Source organism: Lipophrys pholis (genome assembly GCF_963383615.2).
Source record: "Lipophrys pholis genome assembly, chromosome: 20".
NCBI lineage: Eukaryota > Metazoa > Chordata > Actinopteri > Blenniiformes > Blenniidae > Lipophrys > Lipophrys pholis.
The window spans coordinates 7,512,195-7,531,865 of NC_137648.1; the positions used below are offsets into that span (position 1 = coordinate 7,512,195).

Below are 19,671 nucleotides of genomic sequence, written 5' to 3' on the forward strand. Positions count from 1 at the left end.
ACGAATTCCATAGCTATTGGAGAAAGGTAAGACAACATAAGATATAATATTTAAAAATCGTGATCTGCACTCTTTTCACTATGTCTTCTATGTACGCCAAATGGCAAAACAGTCACTGTAGCGTTCAACGAGCTCAACAGCCACACTTCACCAAGCGAAACTGATTCTCATGACTGCCCCAGTTGTACAACATTTCCTCTGAATTATTATTATTTTTTTTTATAAAACACTGTCATCTAAACACTGTTGTTCACTTTCTTTCCAGGCCACAGGATGGGAAAGAAGGGGAAGCGGGAGAGTGCGACTCCGTGTCCAGAAACGGTGAGGAAGATGACTGTAATGAAAAACATCTTTTTATTTTTCCCAGTTCATTCTCTCTCTCCCTCTCCCTCTCCCTCCCCCCCCCCTCCCCCCCTCTCTCTCTCTCTCTCTCTCTCTCTCTCTCTCTCTCTCTCTCTCTCTCTCTCCACAGTTTGATCCACTACCAGTTGAGAGTAAAACCCCAGAAACAGTCGTGCTGCTGTTGAACTCTCCAGAGGAGGACATTGTCGTCAAAGCCTGTAAAGCAATTTATACATTTGCAGAGAAAGGTAAAGTGATGTACTCCTCACTGCTAACTTTCACTAAAACGTCTTTCTCATATCCCCCGTTTATAACTTCAAGCCCATAAGCTTCATTTTCTTGTTCATTGTCTCCCTCTGTTGTTAGGAGATGAGAATAAGGTTTCTCTGCTGGGACTTGGGGCATTGGAGCCTCTCTGCAGGATCATCACTCACAACAACAAGCTGGTCAAACGCAACGCCTTCATGGCCCTGGGCTCCATGGCCACCAGTGGTGGGTGCCAGCTTTAGTTATCTATGCAGATTTAACTGCAACATAGTTTGAGGGCTTACAATACACGTGTGGCAAGCAGACTGTACAGTGTTATTTCCTCACCATCCAGATTTTGCATTTGTCTGTTGAGTATTTCACAGACTGGTTAAGCTGATGTATCATTTCCAAACAACCAATTGTACCTTTGTCTCTTGTTTATCAAAAAGGGGATGTAAAGAATGCTCTCAAAAAGCTAGATGCCATACCATCAATAATAAAACAACTTTCACTTGAAGGTAGGTAATAAAATTCTATGACTCAGAATGGATTGCGATCAAACAAAGGAAGTTAAAGCAACAATGATTCACTGTGTGGCAGGATGTTTCCATGTGTCCTCGTTCATGGAGTTTTTGTGTTTTATGTTTTCACCTCTTTTCAGAAGATACAGTTGTTCATGAGTTTGCAACACTGTGTCTGGCCTCTCTGTCCGTGGACTTCGTTTGTAAGGTCCAGATCGTTGACAATCAAGGCCTGCCACCGCTAGTCCAGCTCCTCTCCAGCCCAGAACCAGACGTTCAGAAAAACTCGCTGGAGGTCATCATCAACCTACTTCAGGTGGCTCAAAGTTACTGGCCAGAGTTGAAAATGAAGTTGCATACCACATGCGTCACTGTGTGTTTTATAAAATGTAATCTGAGGATGATTTTGCTTCCTTTTCTATGTGTGTGTTTTCTATGAAGGACTACAAAAGCCGTCTGATGTTACTGGAGATGGACTTGATCCCTCCACTTATGGAGCTTCTAAACTCAGACTTCCCTGTCATTCAACATCTGGTTTTGAACACACTGCAGAAAGTCACGACTGCGAAAGGCACACTCGCAATGTTCAGGGAAAAGCAGGGCTTTGACAAGATCATGGACATTCTCAATAACATGGTATGTGACAGAAATTACATGCTTTTGGTAACATGCTGTTCAAATGCATCATAATCCATCCACCCAGTGTTAATAGAAAATTGTACAGTTATGAGATGGTAATAATGGGTTATATGTGCATGGTATAATTGCACCATTAGTTGGAAATGGTTGGATTGATTTGATTAAGCGTCTTTTCAGCCATTAATGGTTTTTCTGTATTATTCATGGTCTGTGTCCTTCATATCCTCTTCTTATTTTTAATTTCCCATAGGATTTCAGTGATCTGCACAGTCAGGCCATACAGGTTGTGGCAAACTGTTTGAGTGACAGTGAAAGTATTAATCTGATCCAAGAGGATGGAAACCTAAATAGACTGATGGATTTTTTACTCAAACCCAGCACACCTGAAATCCAATCCAAAGCTGTTCAGTGCATCACCCAAATGGCTCAGAACTGTAAGCACAGAAAAAGGCGAGAAAATAACCACTTAAATGTAATGTTCAAACAACAGTTCAAATACTTGATCATATACTTGATGCTGCTGTGTGTTTTGTTGATTTCACTTTGTGCGTGTGCGTGGGTGTGCAGCTGAGAGTCTCAAGCTCCTCTGTGAGCAGAAAGTGGAGAAGTTTCTGGTAGATCTTCTGAATGTGGCAGATGTCAACGTGAAAACATCTGCCTGTCACGCTGTGGCAGCCATGAGCCTCCACCAAGCCAGCAAAGACTCCTTCAGAGACCTGGGTATGTACACATTCACAGGACTGCTGCAGCATCAGCAAACTCACACAATTACAAGAGCAACCAGACATTTCTGACCTCCGCCATTTGAAAGAACATAAGACAGTATATTGCGAAATGAAAATTTTCAATTGTAACAATATTTTTGAACTGGATCACCACCAAAAGTGAATGGGTTCCTCCTTTGATCAAAAAGCACACGTGTCCCAATTTTCATGAAGATCCGCTCATTACTTTTTGAGATATCTTGTTAAAAGACAGACGGACAATCAGACAAATAAATGCAGGTGATTTTATAACCTCCTTGGCGGAGGTAATAATGGAATTGTGCTCTGTGTTCGTATGTTTCAGGTGGTATACCTGCAGTGGTACAGTCGCTGAACAGTAACAGTTCAATCCAAAAAGAAGCAGCAACCCAGGCCCTGGCTAACCTCACCTACAGCAATCAGCTCAATGCCTTGTGAGTGACAGACAAACCAAAAACACCCTTCCTGTTTCAACTGTCCCTCATTATTTCTATACTCACAAATATTAATTGTTCATCGGAGCCTAAATTATATAAACTAATCTCCATACTTGGATAAGTGAGAGAGGCTGGAAAGCGAGTGCTTTTTGAACAGTGCACCTTCCTCTCCGCTTCTCCATAAATCTTTTTAAATATTATGATTCTCCCTTGTGGATCTCCTTCTGTCTCCTCTCCAAACTGTGAATTGACATTTTTATTATCTAAACGTATTTTCCTCAAACCTATCATCTCTCACTGTCTGACTACATAGTTCAATATTGTGCATTCCCTCAGTTCTTCACACTTAATCGGTCATCATTCACTCTCAAGCTTCATCTCTGATGTTTTTCCTGTTATATTTTTTATTGATCTATGGGATTCAAACACATGTGACCTACACATTCCATAAATACTTTTTCTTTTATATAAATGCAGATATGAATGTACAAAATTCAATTTACCGTCAGTTCTTCAGGGTTTACGGTAAGTTGTCTATTGTGTCTTCCAGTGCTGTGTATGAGGCAGGAGGCCATGAGATCCTTGTCCAGCAGCTGCAGGAAAGCTGCTCAAAGACGGTGGTGAGCTCTGCCACCACGCTTTGCAACATGGCTGAACAGGAGGTGATCCGCAATAGCGTCTTGTCACACGGAGCCATGCAGGCCCTGGTGGAGCCTCTGAAATCCTCCGACGCGCAGATCCTGATCAGTGCCACACAGTGCCTGTCAGTGCTTGCCTGCGATAACAAAGCAAGAGTGGAGGTTGGTGTTTGTGTTTAAGGCTTTCAGAATGCTTTAATGTTTTTTTTCTGATGGTGGCAAGGTAGTCATAATTGTCATGAAGTTTGATATTCTGCATAAAGGAAATGTCACCATATAGATGATGTTTTTATTGTTACATTCCTTTTCATTCATGACAGACAAACCCCTTTACTAATAAACATAAACTCATAAATGCCAACCACCATATTATAAGTGGTTTACATGATTACCAACATCTGATCCTACTGTCAATAGCTCCACAGCACTGGAGGTCTTCAGCTGCTGGTCAATTTGCTGCGGTCATTTCACAAAGATGTGCTGCACAATGCATGTTTGGCAGTGAATGTCTGTGCCAGTGACGAACTGACCACTATAGAGATGTGCAAATATGGGTAAGACTGAGTTGACACAGCACATTAGAACAGAATGATAGAATCAGCATTTATACAGAGAGGGATTTGAAATGAGTAATTCGAAAACCCCTAAATAACTTATATCTGAATCTAATCTTTCAATTTGCCAGCAGATGGCAGTCTAGGACCGTATTTATGGAATTACAAGGCCTTTAAAGGGATGTTGTTTCATGTTTGTAAGTGTTATATCTTAATTATCAGTGCCTAAATATTTCATTATATGCTTGTTGTGTCTCAGAGCTCTGGAATTACTACAAGAAATCAATCAGTCCAAAAATCGTAGGAGCCGTTTCAGCAATCTGGCCATGATGAGACTGCTTCACTCCAACTTGTCAGTTAAATACAGCCTGACAGGTCATTTGGCCTCCACTGACATAATCACGAGTGGCTTCTACGATACTGGAAAGGTGCGTTACCACTGGTTGCTTATATGATATAGAAAGCCAACGCAGGTGATGAATTTGGATCGTTTGAAATATAAATTAAATGAAGTCTGCTTCAGTAACCAAAACACTCCCCCCCCCCCCCCCCCCCCCCCCCCCCCCCGTATCCCTCCTCCCCTCCCTCTCTCTTTCTCTGTTTGTGCCTTTTATTTCCCTTAAGGCCTGTTCCAGTCAGAGGATTCGAACTTTAGAGGAACTGTCCACGGAGCCAGTCAACCAGCATCGACCCATCATTGCTATCAACATAACAACAGAGTATGAATCCATTTTGTTTCCTTTGTGATACATGTTTAGGGTAAATACATACATCTGATTCAGTGAGTGGGAGGAAAATATGCAATGACAAATGAAAACTGCAAAACACGGTTTAGGTTTCCATTATAGACGTGAAGCAGGAGTATTGTGAGCTGGTAGAAATTTCAGTAATTCGAGAAATCCTGCACAGGCAACACCTATAGCAATATGTAGCACAGCTATCTAATTATATCTTCTGTGGTTGTCAGAAACCACAATCTAATGTCAGAAATGGGGAAGTTACTGCATACAGTCACTTGCCTGATAAAAGGCCAAATAACTTTTAAATACAAAGTATAAGAATATTGCCAAGCATATCATCAATCTACACAAAATTTGAATCTGTTAAAAAACTACATTTGGATATGTGTAAAATATAGACTGTGGATGTAGCACCTTTTAAAGCTAAAACAATAAATAAAATTAGTAGAACCTTAACCAGAACACCCACCAAAATAAATGTACAGGGACCATCAGTATACTAGCCAGGTTGTTTGTTGAAGCAAAGTATTGTGGCTGTTAGATTACCTACACCCTCCCTTTCACTGCACCAATCCAGTGCTCCACTTTCTTTTCTTTCTCTTTTTTCCCCCACTCACCCTACTTGTGCCCCATTAATGTGGCTTCTCAGGGTAAATGATAGCCCACTCCGCCTTTTTCCTTTTTTTTTTTTTCAAAAGATGGCACACACTCTGTGCCTTTATACTCACACTGTTGGACTTCTGCACTTGCATGCACAATCATAAATGCTTATAAACGCTCAATAATGCAAAACCATCCAAAATGCGGCAGTAATGAATAACTGATGTATTGGATGCTGTTCATGCTTGCACACTGTTTTTTTTCCCATGAATTACCATATTAAAAAAGAGCAGTACCCCCCTCAGGGTACCTCAAGTCGACTCCATCACCACTTTGTTCTCTCTGCACGTTCCATGCACACACTTCTCAGGCATTCTTAAGCAGTGTGTTATGTAATCTGTAGTCTAACTTTGTAGGATTTAAGCTTTTTACTAGAATGATTCAATTTCTTTCACATTTTTTGATTAACTCCAGACACACACACACGCACACACATAGTTTTAAACTTTGTATCTCATTCGAATAACATCATTTGCTGTCTTTTATAATTTGTATAACTGAAATAAACATATCCATGGTGAAGTTTTCTAGTTGTTCCTGTTCCTGCAGAGAGACAACAGATGTGCCAGAAGAGGGTCAGCGTAACCCATCAGAATTGGACACCAGCACAAAGGGTGATCGTAAGTCACAGAGGTGAGAGGATGTTTACAGTACTGCCGTATATTATCCCTAATTATGCGGCTTCAAAACCTTTCTGGAAGGGGAATGTCATTCCTTGTTTGATAGTGATTTTAAAAACTCCTCAGATTTGTCTCATTTTGGTACACCATTAAATGTGAAGATATTCTTCCCTGTTTTGACACAGCTGCTTTGGTTAGCTTTCAATTCACTGTTTTGTTCTTTTGCAGGAAAAAGAAAAAGGAAGACAAACAGAAAGACGAGGCTCAATCTGAATCTGTCACTGAGAAACCATGGAGCATGATGGATGATGTCTCATTGCAGATTCTGATTAAAGAGGCCAACAAATCCATCCTGCCATTGAATGACGAACGGGAGCAGTTTGCCACATTGGCCAGGTGATTCATTCAGACAGTTGGCGCATGGCCGACGTGCAGAGGCGTCATCAGAAAGTGGAGGGAAAAAGTAAATTATTGGCTGCAATTTTGTATATTGACTTCGCACTTTGAATATGTCGACAGAGTTCACTAAAATGGATCAGCGTGAGACCGTCTGCAGGGTGCAGAACAAACATTATTCAGATTTTGAGGCTTTCTCCTTTGTGATGGGCTTTTTGTGTGCTGGTGTGTGCGTCAGGCTGGTGAGTGAAGCCATGGGTGGAGCAGTGGAGATGGAAAAGCTGCATGAGTTCCCTTGGATGCTGCACCTCAGTGAGCTCAAGTTTCAGCTTCAGTCGAACGTTATTCCCATTGGTTTGATCAGCAGGGGCATCTACTGCCATCGGGCACTTCTTTTCAAGGTAGCTCAGCATACAATGTTCACTTTCACCTTTTTTTACACTCTTACTCATCCATCTACTTTTCCATCTTTTCCATCACAACCATTTGTTTTACACCACTAATCTTTAGGACAGTGACCACATTCAGCTCAGTTTGATCTCAAGGTGGCCAGGCCAGTAAAATAATAATCCTAATAATCTATCTAAAGTTTCATATCATTTTGTTATTTAATGAACATAAGAAAGTCCTGAAAGTATCATAATATTTCAATTCAGGTTCTGAGCTTTGCGACCTCCACTGTTATGAAACGGTTCAACCTCCACTGGACTTTGGAAGAACAGCAGTAACTCTTATTGAAAAAAGTGACTAATTTCTCTGTTGACTAATCATATATATTTTTTTGAATTTAGATGAAGTGACAAGTTAAAAAAAAGAAGAAAATGCTGGCAAAAAAGTCACTAATTCTCCTGATCCAGGGATCTAGAACCTGCGGCTCTCTTCGGCCCCTCAGCGGTGGCAATAGACAATTTGCTTTAATTTTTATTTCATGTGCATAGCACAACATTTTTCAAACATAGTCAAAACTAAAACTATTCTAACCATTAAGAAATGCAAAGCGGTTAGAAATAGCTCAAATGCCTGAAATAGCCATGCATAAAATGGCAATTTTTTTTTTTCAACAAATTCCTTTCAGATCTTTAGTTTTCTTCATTTCAGATCATTTGCATGTTTTGCAGCTCCAGAACAATTTTTATGTGGTAGAAAATCGCCAAATTTCCTAATGAAAACACAACTTTTCTGAAAAGCTCCTACTGCGCACCACAACGGTAGTAAATAATTCTTATGCACATGCACGAGTAGATGGACAATAATAATGGCGGCCTCCAGAGTGGCGTGACTCCCAGTCCATGTTCTCCTGGGACTTGGAGTCACTGGAATAGCAATGCCACTCGGATGTCCCTACATCACCATTGTTAATATTTCGAGCATAATGTTCTCTATGTTCTCTCTTTCATTTCCAAGACAAACAACAGCACCCACTAGTGGCCCTACATGAAAACTACATAGTTTCATTGTTTTCAAAATGTTGTTATGTAAACTCTAAACTTTTCTGAGACAAAAATCAAAAAATTATGTTTTCACTTTCACAAGATTGTTGTGAAAACCAGACCAAATAAGCAGCGAGCAGGCACATGAGTTAACCTTGTATGTGGATACATAGTGCAGAGATTTGACCATTTAACGGTCAGCCAGCGGCCAGTCGTGCACATCCTTATCTTTTTACACTTGATCAGACGAGGTTAAACCCTCATGTGGACTTTATTCCCACTTTAAGTTGTGAACATCCTCCATCTATATCTATTTCTATGTCCACTCCATTTTCAATCCTATACTGAAGCTGTCATTCAGTAACACTTCATCATGCCTCTTCTTCACATTTCCAGTGTTTGGCTGATTGCATGGGTTTGAGCTGCACACTTGTCAGGGGTGAGTACAACCGGGCATGGAATGAGATCCTCCTCTTGAAGTGGAATCCCTCCAACCAGCTGTCCACACAGCCCAGACGCTTCATAGTGGACCTTATGCACCAGCCTGGAAGTCTTTTGGCAGTCAACACACCTGCTGCTCTGCAGTACCAGACCATATAAACCTGGACTGTTAAGGGCTGTGCAGACATTCCTTAATCAGACTGTATGAAACAGATCTGTGATGATTATAATTCACCTCACGTAAATGGCTATTCCGATGCAAATTTGGATAAATAAAGGAAAAAAAACCCAAACCTGTTCAATAAAAAGTCTTTAACGAGAGCAAACTGTGTGGGACAGTGTCATATGCTGCAATGGAATAAAAAAAGAAAAAGAAAAAATTGCTAGATGTGTGTTTATTTTCATTGTTATTACATTTCAATTTAATGGTGAAATAAATGATGGGATTCATTACTTACTTTAATCAAGCAGCTACTCATCTACCACGGAGTGTTCTGCGATAAAAGAGGCCATAAACTCAGGCCAGTCTTTGCCCTATAATCGCTGTGTGCTTTTTGACCGGGTCATGCCGCCGACAACCGGGTTCAGCGGAGGAAGCACCGGCTCCAACCCGCCGCGGCACGAACGAACGATTCCGACGCAGCGAGTGAGCGCGCGGAGGCGACGCGCACCTGACTTCAGGACACACACACACACACACACACACACACACACACACACACACACACACACACACACACACACACACACACACACACACACACACACACACACACACACACACACACACACACACACACACTTAAATACACGCACTCGCGACCTGACACCGCAGCAGCAAACATGTCGCGCTTCGTCGGACGTCTTTTCTCAACCCTTTCCAAACGAGCGACCGTCAAATCAGCGTCGATCCCGACGAGACTCCCGGTATTCATCCGCCCTGTGGCCACATCTCAAGGTATAATCAATAAAGCTTCAGCTTCTCTGTTGTTACTCCGCTCATTTAATATAATGCTGCACAAAGCTGGTACTTCCCCATGCTCTGTCGTTAGGGGCTTTCACGTAATTTCCAAGGCACTACTTTCTGCAAATGACAGCAATAATGGGGGCTTGTTTGATTTACTGACAGAGATCCTTGTTGCTAACATTTTGTCATTCAGAAAACTTTAATTGAATTTAGTTTGTGCTTTAGTGTGATTGAGCATAAGCCCGATGAGATTCACTACTTAATGGAAAAGTAGTCTGCAACCTGCTTATCATGAGTCACGTGTTTCTTTAATGTCTTGGAGCATCAATCAGATTTTATTTCATTTGTCATTTTGTTGCAGAGACAAAAAGTAAGATGGAAAGTTGAACCTGCCAAAATCTATAAGACTTGATAAGCCGTGTTTGCCATAATTGGTTCCTTCCTCATGAAGGTCGCACACTTCTGGGCTGGGTGGTTGTAATTATATCATCTACAGTATATTTGATATGTTCATGCATTATTTGTGATTTATGCTCCATGCAGGCTTGCAGTCTCTCACACGTTATGATGAGAACAAAGACTGGCAAAAGAAACTCACCCCAGAACAGTATGTGGTCACCCGAGAGAGAGGAACAGAAGAGGTGAGTCACATACCTCATTAAATTAATTCCGATGTTAAAGACATATTTGTGTCAAAGGTTGTCGGTACAGCAGACAGCCCCATAAAAAACATCACAGTATACATGGACTTTGACCTGTTTACATGACTACAAGCCTTTAGGTCATGCGTCCAAGAGAGTCTGAGACACATGAGCAAACCTGAAACACACAAGTAATAAACGATGCGAAAACTAATTGCTGAGTTTTACTTACAAAACTGAGTTTAGGAACACAAGCGTGATTAACTGGCATGCTCCTAACTTTGTGTCTGTGTGTGTTCGTCATTGCGGGCGACCCCAGCCATTCAGTGGACTCTACCTGAATCATTCTGAAGTAGGGATGTACCACTGTGTCTGCTGTGAGTCTCCACTTTTCAGGTAACAGTTAGTGTATAAATGTGAAATGAAGCTCTTCTATATCAATAACCCTCATATATGAAGAATATTTCTGCTGATTTTTGATGCTAGATCTGTAAATGATTGCCAGGGACACGTTTTAATTTCTCTTTTCATAGTTCAGAGGCTAAGTACGATTCTGGAACAGGCTGGCCAGCATTCAAAGAGGCTCATGGGACTTGGGAGCGTGATGAAAGCCACGCCTCCATCATACGGCGCCCTGATAACAGCCTCGGCAGTGCTGCGACAGAAGTCCTCTGTAAAAATGTGAGCTGTGTTCTGAGCCCTGAAAACAAAGTTTCTGTTTGGAAGAATTTCAGATTGAATGTAGAAATATTACCATGGCTTGAATGAATGGGAACTTACATGAACATGTTGCATGCTTGTTTTTTTTTTGTGTGTCTGACAGTGTGACGCCCATCTAGGCCATGTGTTTGAGGATGGACCGGACCCAACCGGTCAGCGTTTCTGTATCAACAGTGTCGCCCTCACGTTTAAACCCAGAGAAACCCAGCAAACGGCAAAAGAAGAAGAGAAGTGATGGACTTACTCAAACCACTTCATTTCATGCCTGTTTGCTGAGTTGACAATTGTGGACCGCGTAAGATCAGAGGACATGTTCTTTGATTCAGACCTGAGTGCTTCTGGAAGTGGGACCGTTCAACTAACTGAACTATCAAGAAAGAGAGCCGCATCTCGAAAAATACACTGAAAATAAAGAAAGCCCAGTTTTGGGAATTAAAAAAAAAGATTATGTGTACCAGAAAAAAAGCATTTTTGTCTGCTGTTAATAATTCTTTAGCTGTTAAAATGTCTGATTAAAGTCACTGTACTGATTTGTTTTTACTGTTTACTAATGAGCACATGATTGTATCTGAACTACAATGTAATCCTAATGTCATGAGCAAATCTCTTTCAGTGGAATCTGGTAAACAGCCTGTTAATGACACATAAAAGTAATTTCTAATACATTTTTATTCAAGGTTTATTTTATTATAGATATTTTTAAAAGGACCTCAGTTTTACCGTTTTATCTGCAGGAACCACAGATTGTAGAATGTAGGAAATTTCACTTGTGGCATTGTTCTTCTAATCTGAGATCAAATGTAGTTCAGCCAACTTGCAGTTAAATGTACCTCACATTTGTTATCTGAGGTCAAGGTTATTTTGAAAAGTTGTAATAATGAGAATTTATTGCTGAAATCTGTGTTAAGGGAACACGGCACCGGACGGATTGTGACCTTGTTTCTACCAGTAAACCAAGCTAATGTTTAACTTGGCAGGTCGTCCTCTGCCTCTCTGCTCTCTTGCTCTGTTTGTGTTTTTCTACATCCTCTGCCTGCATGTGGCGAAAGTTTAGTAATGCCGAGAGCAGACAGCAGAACGAAGCAGACGTTAAGAGGCAATCCAGTCGAAATCATTCCAAAGAGAAATACAGGAAGCTGGGTGATCCGGCTGGATAATTAGACAACCTAGTGTGTTATCATCAGTGCCGGGATGGCCGCAGCATGGCGTTGCATACTCGTAGCGGTTGTGTTGGTGTGTCTGTGGAGTTATACTGAAGCTGTTGGAGGAGCAGTAAGTCGACCACGACCCCAAAGACGACCTCCTAAGAAGCCAAAGGTCAACCCTATTGAACTGGCCCAGCCTGAACAGGACGTAGACATACAACGGGTAAGAAAGGAGCAGCACCGTAGGAGCTCAGGGCACTTCAGATTGAATTTAGTCTAATCCACTTCTTTTCTCCGTTACTGGTCAGATTTACTGAAGTTGAAAAATACTGAATAAGAAAAACTGTACCGGGGAGACAAGGAGTCCCTTTGATAAATTAGAGCAGCGCTGCTTGCACATATAGCACAATCAGTCATCCAGTGTGACATTATCTGACCTTTGTACACTGACTCAGTTTCTCACTTGTTTGTTCCACAATGTCACAATATTGCATAGAAAAAGGAGTGCAACGGAGTCATTGGAAATCAATACAGGAATTGAAACATTGAGGAGATCTAAACACAATATAACAACTAAAAAGTTGTTTTAAGCATCATCCTAAGAATGTCTGCTTCTGTGTGTTGGAACAACAAAGGATCAAATTTTTCTGTGTCATTTATGAAAATGGAAATCTTATGGTATTCAGAGCCTTGTAGGTGGATAAGGACAAATGAAAAATAAACAAATAAAAGAAATGACAGTACAGCACATATTCTGCTTATTTGGATTTCCCGCTTGTAGTCGTTGCTCAAGTACTTTTGTCTTGATTTTGGCAGAGCGCTGATGGAAGTCTATTTGCAAGGAATTACAGGATTAAGGTTTAGCAATCACTAAAATGCCTCTCGTGGTTGTTTACTTGCTCCACTAATAAAAAGATTTAACTGTAATAAATACTCTGTCATTCTATCATGGGAAACTCCGACGCAGGTTCAGATACAGGTGTAGTCCACACAGAGGTCAAACCAACGAGAAAATCCTGCTGACAATAAGCACTATAATGAAGTAAACACAAACCCTTTGTACTGACCCAGCAGTGAACTGTGAATGTCTGACAATGAGGTAGAAACAAGACACATGTTAGCCTCTCCCTTGTTCTGCGTGTTACAGATGACCGGGACTTGGTATCTCCTGAACACGGCCTCCAAGTGCTCTTACTTGATAAACCATGGCACCAAGGTGGAGCCGACGGTCATGACCCTCACGTTCTCCCCTGCGTCCGACCAAATACTATCTGTGAGCACAAAAACACGACAGTAAGTAGTACTGCAACTCCACGCCACGCATCCAGCCTGCTGTGGCTCCTCACTATGTTGTTTTGTCAGCAGCGGGAGCAAATCGCCCCCCCCCCCCCCCCCCCATCCCCTGCGGATTTATGCTTTATTTAACACAGGCTTGAAAAAGTGAAATATCTCAGCTCTTTGTTCATCTTTTTTTAAACATTTTAGGTCAAGCTGACCTGGAATTTGCTGAAAGGCAGAATTTGAACAGAAAAATGTGTGTTTTGCACAAGACTGAATGATTCAGTGATAACTGAAAGGCTGTAAATCCTCTTTGGCTCTTGCACAAGGAAAAAAAAAAAGTCGACTTGTTATTTTCAGCAACATTTCAGAAACACCAAACTGATTGAAAACTGTTTCTTCATTTAGTAATCATCAGTGCTGGGAAATATTACAAGTCTACGACCTCACTTCGGCCCCTGCACGATTAACACTTAAAGGTCAGTTCTTCTTCTTTCTTTTTTTTTTAATTCTTAGCATTAAATCTACTGCAGCAACATTTCTGGCAGCCTTGTTGTGGTCACGGTGCTCTCTGCTGCTTCCTTTAGGTGCTCGTCCTGAACTGAACACCGACATAATGATTGGATACACGGATCACAGCTCATACGCTATCTTATACTACCACAAGCAGGGAAGGATCACAATGAAACTTTATGGTAGGTTTACTTACTGCTTTGTATCGAACCGTCATGATGGTGTCACTGATTCTAATGTTTCAGCCTGATGCTCTATGATAAAGTCTGGATTCATCACATCTTGGTCTGTGCTGTGTGTACACAGGCCGATCGGTAGACAACTTATCAGAACCCATGCTGAGCAAATTTGAGCAGCTTGCTGAAAAGCAGGGCTTGGGCCTGGCCTACCTCTTCCCATTCCCCACCTACAGTAAGTCTGTTCATGAATCCACTAGAAAAAAAGATAGAAGAAAAACAATTATAACAACAGTATTTAATATAAGCTAAAAAAACCAACTAACTCTAGTATGAAATATAACTGTGTATAGAAACACTTCAACATCCTGTAGCAGTTATAAACAAGCTTCAATTGAATACAAATGTTTGTTTGTTTTTTAGGTCACTGTGGCGATGTCGACCAGGATCACGTGATCAGTAAGATATATACATGTTTGTTTGTCTTTTTTTCCAGGATGATATTTCAACCTGCAACTCATGGAAATGCTTTGAGAGTTTGCAAGAACCTTTATTCAATCATCTTTACAATGGGAAATGTAAGAGTGGTTGATTTGAGGTAAACTTCACCTCACATGATAAAGTAGTGATTTGGGGTGAAGATTATTTATTTTTTGCTGCAAAAGCGAAATGGACTTTGGATGTGTTTGTTTTTTTGGAATGAGTTCTGATAACAGAATCTCTCTACACGTTGCAAAGTCAAGAAGATAATGTGGATTTTACAGAAGCATGTGAATATCTATTAAGTGAAATGTGAACCAAGAATCTGTTCCATAATAGAGAGAGAGAGAGAGAGAGAGAGAGAGCAAGAGAGAGCTAGAGAGAGAGCTAGAGAGAGAGAGAGAGAGAGAGAGAGAGAGAGAGAGCTAGAGAGAGAGAGAAAGAAAAGTATTACCAAACATACATGTGCTCCTGCAGGCGGTGCATGTGTTTCGATCCTATAATTTTTTTTTTTTTTTAACGGTCTTATCTTATCCAACTTCCACTGCCTTTTAAAAACATCCTTACTGCTTCTGCGTAATATAGTCTTTCACTTTTATATTTTACAGACTGTGTTCCTACATGTTGAAGAAGCGGAGCTGAACAAGACTCAAACCCCAGAGAAGACAGTCACATAATAAATGAGCTCCGAGACTTTGAATGTAACAGAGGAATGAAATTCCAGAGAGCGAAGAGAGGTTGGCCTTGTATGCCCCCAGTCAAGCAAATAAATCAATGAATAAATCCACAAATGTCTTTCTATTTTGCACCTTACGGGATGATGGTACTGTCATGCATGGATCTTTATCATGTTAAACGCAGTTTTATTCTGAGTTTTACCATTCGGATTGTGTGACTGTGTGTGTGCCCTGGTCGTATGTATGCGAGGACACAAAAGGAGAAAAAGAGAAGGGGGTGCAGGGGTTGAAACTGAAGATAATAGAGGCCAGATGCGAAAGGCAAAAAAGGGGTTGGGGAGTTTGGTTACGAAACTGAATTATCAAATGTGCCTTTTACCCCATTTCCTCGCTCCACCCACAACCCAATTTGTGTGTGTGTGTGTGTGTGTGTGTGTGTGTGTGTGTGTGTGTGTGTGTGTGTCTGTTACATAATCATGTCATTTCAAGTTGTTGCCTGTCTTCTATTCAGAAAATAGTTCAGAAAGCTTTGAGAAGTCAATGCATTTCAGTGAAAACATCAAGAGCTAATCATTTTTTTACACTTTAAATCAATTCAGATAAAATGGTTTCACATCAACATGTGTTGTTCTGGGGGGAAAATGATTTTCTCTTAAAGCACAAAAAGACTAAATGTCGAAAAACAAGAATATGGGTCTTATTCAACTATCTGTGCTCAGTGCTTCAACACTGAGAAGATGTTTCCTGAATCAAACGTTTCATAAAACTAAGAACATGCAAATGTATCCAGCGATCTGAGCAAAGAAATAAAAACAATCAAATCCCTGTACAGACAATTGGCCATATCAATTTATTTGAGACAATGAATTCGGTTTTTCCTGCCTTGGAGCTGCAGGCTACAATAGATACCTCGCTGAAATAAACCCACAACTTTTTAAAATGCATTGCTGAGGTATCCGAGAGGAGATTTTAAGCAGGAAACCAAAAGCGTCCCAGCAGCCACTGGGCTCCCTGGGTGTGTTTGGTGGAGGCTTCTTGTGCCATACGGTGATGCGATTTGCACTCTTACAAAACAGTAACTGTTTAGATAGGCCAGTCATGCCTGCACATTTCGGATGGAGGGGGGGAGGAGAAGAGAAGTGGTCTCTATTATTCACCAACTGCCCCTTCTCCTCTCCTCCCATTCTTCCCCTCCTCACCTCTCCCTTCTCCATCCACACGTGCCAGTTGTGTAACAGCCGTGTTTTGCATGCCACTGGGCGAGGGCCAAATAGTTTTCGTAAAGCAGAGGCTTTTGCAACAGGGGGAAAAACAGGGGGAGGAGACAGAGGAGACGAAAGCTTGGAGGAGGGGAATTTGGGAGCATATAAGACCATCGCTCTTGTTTCACCCCGTTGCACTGCCTCCATACTCCTGATCACTCCCTGCCTGAGAGGCTCAGAACAGACAGAAGAGAAGCCATGAAGAGCACACTGCTGAGGATACTGGCCGCACTGTCGTGCTTGCTGATTTCCGGCTGCGCAAATGTCCTGCCTGTGCAGGACTTCAGCCTGGAGAGGGTAAGATAACCTGTAATATAACTTTTAAGATTTACTCATTTAGCAAAACTGTACTTTCCAAGATGTGGAAAACCAAGTTATGCACTGCTTGAGCTGTTTGTATGCAAGAATAACTATCATCTGCTTTGTCTCTCTTTTACTGTAGATGGCAGGCAAGTGGTACCTTGTTGGCTTTGCTACCAACGCAGAATGGTTTGTGAATCACAAGGCAGCCATGAAGATGGGAACTGCTGTGATAACGCCAACTGAAGGAGAAGACCTGGACCTCTCTTATTCCAATCTGAAGTGAGCTTAATCATACTTCAAAGTAAAAATAAATAAATAAATAAAAGAAGGAAAGAGAGGATCACGATAACTTTTTTTTCTCTAAGGCTGAGATGTAAACTGACCATATTCAGCTTTTCTGTGTTTTGTTTTTTTTCCAGTGCTGACGGTACCTGCTGGAGAATGACTAACCTGGCTAAGAAAACCGACACTCCCGGACGCTTCACTTTCCGCAGCCAGGGTGAGTTCACAACACACACACACACACACACACACACACACACACACACACACACACACACACACACACACACACACACACACACACACACACACACACACACACACACACACACACACACACACACACACACACACACACACACACACACACACACACACACACAGGCTCGGCATTAAGTTTGAATCTCATTAATTCTACTTTCCACAGCTTGGAATAATGACAACGACATGCGCATTGTTGATGTGGTGTACGACAACTATGCCCTGGTCCACAACATCAAGACAAAGGACGACGTGTCAGAAGTCTTAAACAAGCTCTACAGTAATTTCTGCTCACTAACATCTCCAGCAACATTTCAGGGAAGACTTTGGTGAGGGTTGATGACATTTTTCTTTTGTTTGCAGGTCGCACTCCTGAAATCAGCGCTGACCTGCAGCAGAAGTTCACACAGTACTCTACAGACACGGGCATCCTCTCAGACAACATCGCTTTCCTGCCAAAGAATGGTACATTATCAATGAACCTCTACGCATCTTTCAACATGAATGCAAATCATCTGCCTAACCTCTCTCATATGCATTGTTATAGATGAATGTCCTGAGGTCTGAAGAGACCGCTGCATCCTATACGTCCTCCATCTGTCAAATCCCAGACTCACATCTGATGCCTGCACTGTGATGAAACTACACCCTGGACAAAGCATTTAGTCTCACATTCCTTCTGCAAACCAAAGATCAAACCTGATTTTTTTCTCCCTATTCTGCAATATGACTGTGGCATAAGAGTGGATCAACAAAAATGTCTGGTGGTGGTGTGAAGGGAGGGGAGTCTATGAGACTGTGAAAGGTGCCGCTACATGTTTTGAACTGCTGATCTTCTTTTGTGGTGTTTGTTCTTTTAATAAAATGCAAAAAAGGCAAATAAAACCTTAAAAAAAGGATTGTGAGTAGGATCATACATACTGCCATCTATTGGTTGAGAAACAGGCATGAGTGTGCACTACACTTAAATATTTAGTGATGAGCTGCAGCGATAAACATGTTTTTGCGTATGACATTGCACAAATAAGGATTTATGCTTTTTGCTATTACTTTAATTAGGTTATATTAGGCACAGATGTAAACTGAAGTTCTTACAAACCATTAATCCTCACATCACTGTGTTCCCCGGTGCACAAATGGCATATTTTGTTTAGTTTGCACAATAGTTTCACAGAACATACAGGACACAAGAGCCAAAATGCCCAAAGTTGCACACAGGTGAGGATTAAAGCACAGGCTGACCCCAAGAACCCACGTATGGAGGGGCTCTCTGATTGGTCAAACAGTGTTAGAAATGTAGTTTTATTTAAATGAAGACATGGGTTAGCCTCTATTGGTCCATAAAGTAAAAAAAAAAAAAAAAAAAAAACACTAAATACGTTTTTATTTAATTAAGTAATAACTGGTTATTTAGTTAATTAACTAATTACTACTACTACTACTACTACTACTAATAATAATCTGATTGGTCAGACGTGGGTCACATATATCAAATCAACAAGTGCTGCGTGGTCACGCTCTGGGCGGCTAGCGAAACCACTGGCAATAATGAGGTATATATATATATATATATACTGTGCGCGCGCACGCGCGCACACACACACACACACACACACACACACACACACACACACACACACACACACACACACACACACACACACACACACACACACACACATATATACACATACACATATACCGGTATATATAGTATATGGATGGATGGATGGATGGATGGATGGATGGATGGATGGATGGATGGATGGATGGATGGATGGATGGATGGATGGATGGATAGATAGGGGCCGACACACACGCTACAAGTTAACAGTCTTGGTTTTGGTTCTTGCACTAACCAATTGGAACCGTTCCAGTATTAGCTGGTGTATCTTGGTGAAACGAGGAGAAGACGAAGAAGAGAAAGAATAATCAGGCCGTCATCAGAGACGATAACAGAGGTAGGAAACAATGTAGATAGAACCAGCAGACGGCCGTAATGCAACTTTAAGGATGCAAACTGCTGTTAAACCCAAAAGCATAATAATAATAATATTAAGTCTCAAAATGTGCAGTTACACATTCCTGGCCTGTTATAACTTTTTTTTATATATAGCTTTTCGTCTTTTTGAAATATTTAAACTTTTCCACAATGTTTTTCCCCATGTAAACGGATAGCTAAAGTTTTAAAAATTCTTCAGCCTATACCTCTTTAAAACCTTCACCAATTTAAACAATTCAACTTTTTAAACTTTCTGTCAAAACCCCTTTAAACGTCTTCATATGTTTAAACTTTCTAAAATAATGATAACACTGAAATGGATGGGAAAACCCTTCAACTTTGAACCGCTTCACATCGTGCGTTTCCTTTGGAAGGCCACAGAGCGTGCCACCGGTTTCCACTCTAACTTAGAGGAACACATCACAGCACAAAGTGGGCTACTCTGTTTGAAAAACTGAGCTAAAGATGGAAAATACAATAGCCGGAGAAGATAAAAGACCCTCATTCGACAGTTTTTTCTGTCGAATGAGGGTGGGAATAAACTCGGACTGGCC

At 41.2% G+C, this 19,671-nt stretch overlaps 4 protein-coding genes across 4 annotated transcripts; all 4 read left to right on the plus strand.

Moving 5' to 3' along the window:
* Positions 1 to 273: 273 nt before the first annotated feature.
* Positions 274 to 8,569, plus strand: armc3 (armadillo repeat containing 3; the record flags this gene model as incomplete). Its single annotated transcript, XM_080489947.1, has 17 exons — positions 274 to 321; positions 473 to 590; positions 709 to 834; positions 1,041 to 1,109; positions 1,253 to 1,428; positions 1,554 to 1,748; positions 2,002 to 2,185; positions 2,319 to 2,471; positions 2,820 to 2,928; positions 3,482 to 3,731; positions 3,987 to 4,123; positions 4,383 to 4,551; positions 4,748 to 4,842; positions 6,073 to 6,156; positions 6,372 to 6,539; positions 6,778 to 6,940; positions 8,366 to 8,569. 17 exons carry the CDS (start codon positions 274 to 276, stop codon positions 8,567 to 8,569), a joined length of 2,448 nt encoding a protein of 815 aa, XP_080346073.1.
* Positions 8,570 to 9,022: 453 nt separating this feature from the next.
* msrb2 (methionine sulfoxide reductase B2) lies at positions 9,023 to 11,711 on the plus strand. Its single transcript, XM_080488975.1, has 5 exons — positions 9,023 to 9,368; positions 9,921 to 10,018; positions 10,338 to 10,414; positions 10,552 to 10,699; positions 10,842 to 11,711. Exons 1-5 carry the CDS (start codon positions 9,254 to 9,256, stop codon positions 10,971 to 10,973), a joined length of 570 nt encoding a protein of 189 aa, XP_080345101.1. The 5' UTR covers positions 9,023 to 9,253; the 3' UTR covers positions 10,974 to 11,711.
* Positions 11,712 to 11,769: 58 nt separating this feature from the next.
* c8g (complement component 8, gamma polypeptide) lies at positions 11,770 to 15,841 on the plus strand. Its single transcript, XM_080488974.1, has 7 exons — positions 11,770 to 12,106; positions 13,031 to 13,176; positions 13,570 to 13,640; positions 13,749 to 13,856; positions 13,981 to 14,085; positions 14,274 to 14,309; positions 14,939 to 15,841. Exons 1-7 carry the CDS (start codon positions 11,930 to 11,932, stop codon positions 14,956 to 14,958), a joined length of 663 nt encoding a protein of 220 aa, XP_080345100.1. The 5' UTR covers positions 11,770 to 11,929; the 3' UTR covers positions 14,959 to 15,841.
* Positions 15,842 to 16,293: 452 nt separating this feature from the next.
* On the plus strand, positions 16,294 to 18,462 carry LOC308125796 (lipocalin-like). Its single transcript, XM_080489788.1, has 6 exons — positions 16,294 to 16,566; positions 16,712 to 16,851; positions 16,992 to 17,071; positions 17,282 to 17,395; positions 17,479 to 17,580; positions 17,663 to 18,462. The coding sequence occupies exons 1-6, from the start codon at positions 16,468 to 16,470 to the stop codon at positions 17,680 to 17,682; spliced, it is 555 nt and encodes a 184-aa protein (XP_080345914.1). The 5' UTR covers positions 16,294 to 16,467; the 3' UTR covers positions 17,683 to 18,462.
* Positions 18,463 to 19,671: the final 1,209 nt, after the last annotated feature.